This window comes from Saccoglossus kowalevskii, chromosome 2, assembly GCF_978046115.1.
Source record: "Saccoglossus kowalevskii chromosome 2, keSacKowa6.1, whole genome shotgun sequence".
NCBI classification, from domain to species: Eukaryota; Metazoa; Hemichordata; class Enteropneusta; family Harrimaniidae; genus Saccoglossus; species Saccoglossus kowalevskii.
The window spans coordinates 26,463,915-26,474,586 of record NC_140642.1 but is presented as its reverse complement, the minus strand read 5'-3'; the positions used below and the strand labels follow the sequence as shown (position 1 = coordinate 26,474,586).

The following is a 10,672-nucleotide window of genomic DNA, read 5'->3' as shown; positions in this document are numbered from 1 at the left end:
AATGACACCGACCATAGCGTGGAATTTGTATGTAAGGATCGAAATGCAAATTTTAAACCTTTTCAAGAACAAAACCTTGTACACGCGGCTATTTTTATTGCAACTTATTAAATGTACATTATCATACAATGAGGTAATATTTCGACAAAAAAAAACGTAACATAAACGGCATCGTTTAGCTACGAACTGTGTACTACTAAATTACGCATATTATCAAAATGCAAAATACCCGGAAGCCACAACGGGGGATGTACGGTAGCGTATTCTGTCAAAAGAACCATTAGCGCTAACAAGAAGTGTGCACGAATTTGAATTCAATCCCATTAATGTAAAGTCAGTGGCATTTTCGTGTTAAGTTAATACCCGGAATGAGATTTCCTGCTCTCAAATTAGTGTTGAATGTAGGTGTTATCGTGGCGGCAAAACTTGAGTGCTGAATATCCAAATAAATCGACCAGTACTAATTATTTCTCATTTTTTTCACGATTTTCCATCGCTAATTCTATTTATAAATAAATTAATTGAGGGTAAAAATGATCAAAGTTTACGTCCACGGCACAGCAAAGTTTATTTTATTTTCCATCAGTAATTCTATTTATAAATTAACTGTAGGGTAAAAATGAGCAAAGTTTATGTGCACGTCACAGCAAAGTTTAATTTTCTTTTCTCAACCCTCCAAAAAAAAAAAAAAAAATAATAACTTACAATTATTGTTGCACTTGTTCTTGAAAACTTTCGAACAAATCTCTTTAATTAATTATACTAATATAAGGTTATATAATTGTACACAATATGAATTATATTGTCCTTATGCTGAGGTCATTGTTATATAATCGAGTTGATCGGCAATAAAACAATTTATCACGTCTGGCCAAGAGCTCCAATCGATAAATCTATTACTGTCAGTCAGCAACAAAAGCGACAATTCGTGGGAAACCTCAAAAACTCCGACAAGTCATCCTTCGGCTACCCGGGCGATCATGGCCATTACCTCCTACTGAAACAGCTTGAACTAAAATACGAAAATGGATAGCCCCTTTCACGGTTGGTTCGAATCATGTAACCATATTTGTTATTATAGCTTGTTTTAATGCTTTTGTCGATCTTCCAAAAAATTATTTCAGCTGTAGGTGCTAGGATACCCCTTTTCAGAGCCCTGGCGCAAAATAAAATAAAATAGCTATTTGTTGGAGATGGTTGCTTTCACTTTGAGGGGAATTAAAATTGATTCATAAAACAAAACTGTTTAATATACACTGATTTTCCATGATTACTTACGACAAATGTGAATTTATCATTCGTCACACATAATTTTGTAGAACTAGGATTTTCAGAAAGAGTAAAAACCAGCCGAGCAAAATAATGACTAAAATATATCACAAGAATATTCAAATATCAATGCAACCAGACTTCGAAAAATGTTCTTGTATTCTATAAATCACGAGTGATTTAGAAGTTAATCACCACAAATAACGACAATGATACATTTCACTTAAACATTTATAATTTATTATTTAAAAAGTGGCATTTTCAAATGAACGCGCGATGCGTACGGAAATTACAAAATTCTCTTACATGTAAAAACAAAAGTATGCTCAACCATTGACTTGTGAGGGAGCTATACACAATAGAAAAATGTTGCTGGTAAATATGTTTTCTAAATAAATGAACTATGGATATGGACCAGACAATGACCTGCAATATGTCTATTTTTTTCTGAACATTAGTCATGTAACAAAAACGCTGGTTCAAAGGACAGGTAGTAGTGGTAAGGTTCTAGAAAAGATAATACACCCAATAGTATAGTAATAAATAGTTTTCGGTATGGGAAACAGTGAATTGAATTTTTTTTTTAAATTAGTCTACAATGAAATGACTTAATTGCAAAAAAAAAAAATCACTTACTATTATTATTTTTTAATTTCAGAGCTAGCTCATACGATTTAAAACTAAAACGAGTACAATGTTACTGCTGGCAATACTAGTATTTTATCTTCATAATTGGAGGAAAGTATTAGTATTGAGAGCAAACAGCAAAGACCACATTATAACCAGATTGCAATGTTTATAAAGTACTCAGACACTAAGTAAACTAAATGTCTGAAATTGATAAAATGAGTAGAGATCATAGAATATAAAGATGACTCAAAACATTGTGATTCAACATACATGTAGAATATAAAGTGTTTGTGTTTTCTCATTTATAATTTATGCTACTAATTTCAGGATGGTGAGGATATTTTAAAAATAAATAATTTGTTCATAAAATTACTCTTAGTGACAATGTATTCATAAAGCTTAAAGATACAAGAATGTAGACATTTTACAAAATGCTGTCTGGTTACATAATAAATAAAAAAAATCCTGTCCACAAACAAGAAATGAGTGCATTTTTTCCATTGTATGCACTAAAACACAAAACACAAGAAACTTTTTCACAATCTCAATATTTTGTTTCCAGCTCAGTGACATATTCACACTTATTTATCACACTTGGTTTGTTTTGATTAAAAGAACACATACACATGAGTTGTCAAGCACAGTTGGACTTATTTTCCCTGTGGCAGGCTTATTATATGTTCACTGTATCTGAACGATGACATTCCTTTATATAAATATGATCCAGTGAAAGATCAGTGAAAATACCTTTTTTTCTATATTTTACATTCAACTCAACAAAAATCAGTGAAAATAAACTTCATACAAAACAGCCAAGCTGCATTTTCTGTGAAAATTAATTCCAGACAAGTCATTGTCAATGACACGTCCCTGTTCCGTTCATATTTGAGTGACATATACATTCAAAGCAGATCATGACCGAAATGCACCTGCATATGTACAACACATTGTTCTAAATCTGAACAAAATCCATCCATGCATGACTGAGATCAGGTTCCGGAATTGTGAAAATACGTGATTTTGATGCATTTTCAGCCTTAAAATGGCCATCATTCAGCTATTGTTAAGCGGATCATGAAACAAATGCACATATCTATTTGTGACATGATGTACCATGTATGTGTGAAGTTTGAACTTGATCAATCCAGACATGTCTTGGATACGGATCCAGAACTGAATTTATTAAAACAAAATGGCCGCCAGTCGGCCATTTCGAACTTGATTCGGAAAAAAAAAGACGTGCATCAAGGTCCTATTATGTTTAATGTATGTACCAAATTTGAACAAAATCCGTCCATGCATAACTGAGATCCGGGTTCGGAATGGTGAAAATGTGCGATTTCAATGCATTTTCGACCTTAAAGAGGCCGCCATTTGGCTATCGTTAATGAAATCATGAAACAAATGCACATACATATTTGTGACATGATGTACCTTGTGTGTGTGAAGTTTGAACTTGATCAATCCAGACATGTCTCGGATACGGATCCAGAACTGAATTCTTTAAAACAAAATGGCCGCCATTCGGCCATTTCGAACTTGATCCGAAAAAAAAAAATAACGTGCATCAAGGTCTTATTATGTTTAATGTATGTACCAAATTTGACTGAAATCCGTCCATGCATAACTGAGATCCGGGTCCGGAATGGTGAAAATGTGCGATTTCAATGCATTTTCGACCTTAAAGAGGCCGCCATTTGGCTATCGTTAATGAAATCATGAAACAAATGCACATACATATTTGTGACATGATGTACCTTGTGTGTGTGAAGTTTGAACTTGATCAATCCAGACATGTCTCGGATACGGATCCAGAACTGAATTCTTTAAAACAAAATGGCCGTCAGTCGGCCATTTCGAACTTGATCCGGAAAAAAAAATAACGTGCATCAAGGTCCTATTATGTTTAATGTATGTACCAAATTTGACTGAAATCCGTCCATGCATAACTGAGATCCGGGTCCGGAATGGTGAAAATGTGCGATTTCAATGCATTTTCGGCCTTAAAGCGGCCGCCATTTGCCTATCGTTAATGAGTTCATGAAACAAATGCACATACATACTTGTGACATGATGTACCTTGTGTGTGTGAAGTTTGAACTCGATCAATCCAAGCATGTCTCAGATACGGATCCAGAACTGAATTTTTTAAAACAGAATGGCCGCCAGTCGGCCATTTCAAACCCGATCCAAAAAAAAAAATGACGTGCATCAAGGTCCTATTATGTTTAATGTATGTACCAAATTTGAACGAAATCCGTCCATGCATAACTGAGATCCGGGTCCGGAATGGTGAAAATGTGTGATTTTGATGCATTTTTGGCCTTAAAATGGCCGCTATTCGGCTATCGTTAATCGGATCATGAAAAAAATGCATGTGCATATGTCCCATATAATGTGTGATGTATGAGTGAAGTTTGAACTTAATCAGTCCATGCATATTCGAGATACAGGTGATCACGGATGGACGAACGCACGGACGGACGGACGCACACAGGGCAAAACATAAGTCCTCGTTTTCGGACTACGTCCGAACGGGGACTAATAAAGGGTATTTTACAGTACAATCCATGCTTTTTCAATTATATTACAAAGAAATGAAATGTCATCGAGTAACAGTGCATGTGCTGTGATAGGAAACACAATAGTTATAACTTTCACTCCATCTCTATTCACAAATTTGCACTATGTTATTCAATAAAACATACATAACTGTATTCTTTTAAAAAGTTATGCATCATGTGCCAAAGTTGACAAACTCACAGAATGTTGTATTCAATAAATAATTTATTATGAAATTATTATTAATTTGAATAACAAAACAATTGTTTACAACAATACATAATACAACAATTTTAGAAAAATAAATGTTTTCAATTTTAATGAAATATACACATGTATTATGTACACTATTTGTCTAATTATTAATAACACTAGCCAGTAAATGGTTCTGGTAAATATTTGTGTGTCTGCCATATTGTGAAATTCCCAGATTTCACAATTAAAACAATTTAAAAAAAATATCCCTGCAAATTAATAGTAACTAAAAATAAATAAATAATGATAATAAAAACAAGAAAACCCCAAAATGATCTTATCTCAGATTGTTAGAAATGTTTCAGCTAGAATAACTCTACAGACCTGAGGTACAATTTTATTACCAGCAACTACTCTTTATTTACTAGCTTCACTACATGTGTATCTATCTATTAACATTATCAGGCCTCCATTTTTTTGCAACGTGGGTCTAGTGTACAAAGCAAAAGAAATCAAATAATGTAGTTCCAATAATTCCAATGTCACTACACCACGTTTGGTATAAAATAGTTTTAAAAGTTTTAATTTAAAATCCAAAGCTTTAAAAATTAACAATACTTCTCAAAAAAATTTGTAAAATTTTTTGAAGTGAAATTTTTTTTTTTTTACAAAATGTGGGAACGGGAATTTTTTTTTTCTACAAAGTTATTCAACGAAAACACAAGATCCACTTGTATTTTGAAGACATCAGTACTACTAATATCCAGTTGTGATCCAGCTAGTGCACAAACACCACTGCAATAACATCTGAACACTGTCATAACATAATGTATATTGTCAGTAGTTGTAGAACAGAAGCATCATGCTACAACATCAACATCTGAACACTGGCAACAGCTGTAAAACATCCTCAACACTACCACATGTCAACATCTGAACATTGTTCACAGCTATAGAACATCGACAACACCTCCCATAATATCATGGATGAATATTGTCGATAGTTGTAGAACAGAAGCATCATGCTACAACATCAACATCTGAACACTGGCAACAGCTGTAGAACATCCTCAACACTACCACATGTCAACATCTGAACATTGTTCACAGCTATAGAACATCAACAACACCTCCCATAATATCATGGATGAATATTGTCGATAGTTGTAGAACATAGCGCAATCACCATCACATCAACATCTGTACATTCCCAATAGCTGTGAAATTAAAAGCACCAAGCGATATCTTCTTTGCATTTTGCTCTGAACCAGGCATGCATGAGTTTATTTGTATCTGTCAAGTTTCTGTCCTGTGAAATGTCATAACTTTTGCAGTCATTTTGCGTCTGTAAATAAATCAAAACAAAATAATTTGAATAATTCTGGTATATTAAATCAACAAAAACTTGTACCGGTAGTTGAAATTATACAATTTCTTTCTTACAGATTTGGTGTCATGTAACATGTGAAATTATTTACAAATAAAAAAATTCCTGGATGTATTGTTTTGTTACACATCCTAATACCTACCACATAATTCCACTATATACGTATTGTTTCATTACACATGTGTACTCACCAAAGGTACTGGAAACAGTCTTCTCATATTATGACGGTTTATATGCTCCAGATAAGCCTGTCTAATAAAATCCATTTCTTCGGAAGATAAACATTTATTGCATAGTTTACAATTCTAAGAAAGGTGAAAAAAAACACCAAAAAATGAGTTACTAGTATATGCAACAAAATGATGCAGAAGGTGATATACAATTAAGTTCCAATTTGCGATGTGTGATTCACACATATTAAAGCATCACTGTTACCCCAGACCATTCGTCCCGGTGTTATCGCTATCGCCACACGAGACTCCAGCTTGTCTCCTATACAATTTGACTGCGCACATCCAGAAAGTAGATGTAGCTGTGATTGGTGGAATACTAATGAGTTGAGTGTCAATCAAACGCCCACGCTATCTTTAGTAAACAAAGTCACGTGACACGCGCCATTTTAGTTTTGATTAGTTCATCGGATCGGAGTGTCGGTGCTCGCCATCCATAAATCAAATCAAAATGATTTCTAAGGAAATTGTCGCTAAGTACATTTGAACTGCGGTCATCATTGCAAATTGAATGTGAGAAAGTTATGGAACGTCGTTTTGAACTTGAACGTGGTCGGGCAGGCGATTTCAAGGCAGCACGCTTAACCCTTTCGTTCACAGGTTGGGAGATATTAGAATGACTGACAATTTCACGCCACTGTTTTACATTATTGGCGGATTTTTCTGCGCTATCAATCTTTCTCTTACAAACTAGACATAGATGAGACGACAGAGTCGCTCCTTTCACAACGTCGCACTGGATCAAATTGGAAAGACGATTTCCATAAGTTATCCCTCCTGCTTTTCCTGGCTTTAATAAATTCACACACGACTTTAACTGTCCACAAACTCGAAGACTACACGAACACAGTCTACAATAGTCGTCCGCAACAATATGTATGTATTTCTTCGGTGTACTGATGCACGAATGCACCGTGACACGGTGTTTCTCGGGTGTCGCCATCGCTGAGAATGCCGCCGGCGCAATTTTTCACCCAACTCGCGATTCTGTTTTGCAACATTTTATCAATATTCCCTTTGACAAAATCGCCGACAAAAGCACCGCTTTGCTGATCTTTTGTTCTATAATTCTTAATGCAAACACCGACCCTAGTAGTAATTAGTAACGTCGCCTAGTACATATGAACGGTCGTCATTGCAAATCGAACATCCTTTTGAAATTTGGACGTCGGGCAGGCGATTTCAAGGCACCGCACTTAAATATTAGCAACATATTTTTCTGAGCGGTTGTTTATTCTCTTTCAAACGAGACATAAATGTGACGACATAGTCGATCCCTTATCCACCGCTAAGAATGCCGCAATGTTTCGTTCGTTTTGCAACATGCCACAAATCGTCGAAAAAAACACCACTTCGACGGAAGCTTGCGTAATAAGGGGGTTAAAACAAGAAAACAAATGCCATGTTTAATACATATCGACCTGTTTTACTTGCGAAAGATAACGGAACATGAACTCGTTTCGTGCGACTTCGGAACCCGAAGGAACACACCAACAACGTTGAATTTACCCGCTATCTTCCAAATATGGTATATTAATTTATTCAGTTGTTTATTTAGAGTGACGTCCGCGGTCGAATGCGATTGGCTATCGATGTCAGTGCAAAGGTCATATGAATATTAAAATTAAGTGGGCGGAAGGAAAATTGTATAGGAGACAAGCTGGAGTCTCGTGTGGCGATAGCGATAACACCGGGACGAATGGTCTGGGGTACATCACTGTTGTCACACAGTGACAAAAAAGATGAAAATTGCTAACATAAGAAAAATCAGCAAGTGATAGTCACTGAGTTTTATGTAGCTTATTTTTCCAATGCCAAGTTAATAATAAATCCAATCTATAACATCATGAAATGTTGAAAAATAACAGTTTGAAAAAAAACATGTATTCTTTCTGATAAACGTCATCTGCATATTATGCAAAGGTGGTAGTTTCTAATTGGTTTAATCTGATTATTTGAGAAATAGATCTTACTTATGCAGATTACGTACATGTTATTTTCACAAACATTCCATTTTTTAAACCAATCACTGATTGTGGTAATAACGTCATAGGTCAAATACAATGTATGATATAATAGAAATACGAATAATCTAAACTAAACATCAAAGCTATTAATTGCTGCACAGAAATAATACAGCAAATGGAATAATAATTATAGAAAACATTTTGATGTCTAACTAGACAATTCACTTTAATTAACAAACACACCTATGATTTGTATCTCGCTCAACACTTTTCAGGGATTTTTTTTCTTAATTGTTTATTTTTAAAACAACTTATTCTAACCAGAAGCGACACAGAACACTACTTATGAACCTTGTCAATAGTTTACGTATGATACACCTTTGATTGGTACGATTCTACAAACTTCAAATAGAGCTAATTTACATAATTATAATCCTACCTCATTAACACATTGTTTACACTCATCACTTGCACAGATATTACCATATACATCAATGTCACGGTCACTCGCCAACATTTCTTTCTCATCTGCTGTACTGTAATAGAAAATATAAATCATTAAATTAGCTACATTTAGAATTTTCACAAAAACAGGGTAGATAAATTAGCTACATCTGGAATTTGCAAATCTTTTCCTAGAATGTGACAGCGCCCTCTATAGGTAGGTTGAGTATCACTTTTGTTGACTATGTGCTGCCAGTAACACGGGAGTGAATCTACCACTCAGCTTATTGGTCTGGCAAACCCTGCCAGTGCCAACCTTGTACGGTTCTCCTCTAGTGAATGACATCAGTTAAAATGGAGGGGAGGGGTCAAGTGATTATATTCCTCTGTTCCTAGACAGTTTTAAAATAAAAATAAAAATATTGGGATCGCAGTGTAGTACTTATCAGGGAAACAATTTACATACTATTACTTTACACTCACTTTAACCACCATTTGTGACTACACCGAGTAGTCAGTTCACTCTACTCAGATGTAACTGGTACATGAAATCCATTACATGCGTACTAATACTAACCTGTGTTTAATAGTAGTCGGTATAGGCCGAGCTATTCCAACTAAATTTAAATAATTATATATAACTTGTTCATACATGAGTCTGTTTGGTGGAAAATGACCGGAGGACAGATTGGGAGACATATTCACCTAAACAGCAGACAAAAGAAACAGAAAACGTGAACGTGTTTCTAATGATTCACAGTCTATGTAAAAGAATTTCCTGGCAGAATACTGCATAATATAAATGAACCTTGAATACAATTTTGCAAATGTACAATATTTCAGTTTTGAGTACAGGTTAATTCTGAATGTCTTTGAAATTAACGACACTATGAGACACCCTGCAGTTGCAATGGTACATCATAAAAGAATGGTTGACAGATTACACAAATCTGATTTTTGAAAATATCAGACACATTCGTTCTCATCAGATTTTTTTGATGACAATAAACGTTGAAGACTTTACAATCTGATAATGAGTTTTATAAGATTTGTCAGATTGGTTTAATGCAGTTATAAATGCCCATCTTGTGTTGAATGCACTCAATGTTCATCAGTCCCAAACAATCTGCCATTTCTATCAGTGTCACACTTCAATTTACAGCGACTTTTTTGTTGGACGATTTGACTTGTCTGTGTTTGGAGAAATATTAAACTTTTATTCCGTCTTTATTCACAAGGTTCTATTGTGAAAAACGGTAAAGCAAAAACTTCTTTTTTAATATACATTCAGAAGGTGTAAAAATTGTATTGGTAATTGCAAATATTGTCAAGGATGTTACCTGTAAATTTTAATCAAATGATTAAAAAGATAGTAATTCAGAGAATATTGAATGATGAATGAAATGTAACTGTTAATGCTTAGAGAATTTTGGTGAGGGACTGAACTATTAATCTGAGATTTTTCATGATGTGATTATTGTAAAAAGACCGTAAATTTTTAAAATAAAACATGCTTCCACAATACACAGATTATACTAGCTCTACTTTCTGGACTTTACACTGAGCCCTGTCTCTAATTATAAAGAAACTCGCAAGATAGATGACATGACAGACATCATCACATATGTTGTTATAAATCTTTGCTTACCTCCATTAAATATACATTTAAATGATCATCAAGTATAAAATCAAATCGCACCAGCTCGACAAAATTTCTAAAAAAACAAAAAGTTACCATGTATAAATTAGAATACATTTTAACAAACAACTTATGAACTAAGTAATCAATTAGTTTTTGGGTCTCTTAGTACTGACCAAGTAGACCCCAGAAGCCAGTAGGGTGTGGTCCATCAATCTCTAGTAACAGAGACACTGTTAGGAGGTCATAGACCAAACTATAATGCACTCACATCAATTACTGGAGTAAAGATTCAACATTATTATGTTATTAATATGTTACCATCCTGTTTTAATTTGTTGTTTTTAAA

General features: G+C 34.4%; 1 protein-coding gene across 1 annotated transcript in view; it reads right to left on the bottom strand.

The window, feature by feature from the left end:
* Positions 1–5,747: 5,747 nt before the first annotated feature.
* LOC100374296 (putative tubulin polyglutamylase ttll-15) overlaps positions 5,748–10,672 on the bottom strand; it is a 28,764-nt gene continuing 23,839 nt past the window's right edge. Inside the window, exons 9-13 of the mRNA XM_085505505.1 lie at positions 10,333–10,399; positions 9,262–9,389; positions 8,680–8,776; positions 6,235–6,348; positions 5,748–6,001 (exon numbers count right to left, since the gene is read on the bottom strand). Of these exons, the coding sequence (XP_085361631.1) occupies positions 5,882–6,001; positions 6,235–6,348; positions 8,680–8,776; positions 9,262–9,389; positions 10,333–10,399 (526 nt within the window). The 3' untranslated portion in view covers positions 5,748–5,881. The remainder of the gene's footprint in view (positions 6,002–6,234; positions 6,349–8,679; positions 8,777–9,261; positions 9,390–10,332; positions 10,400–10,672) is intronic.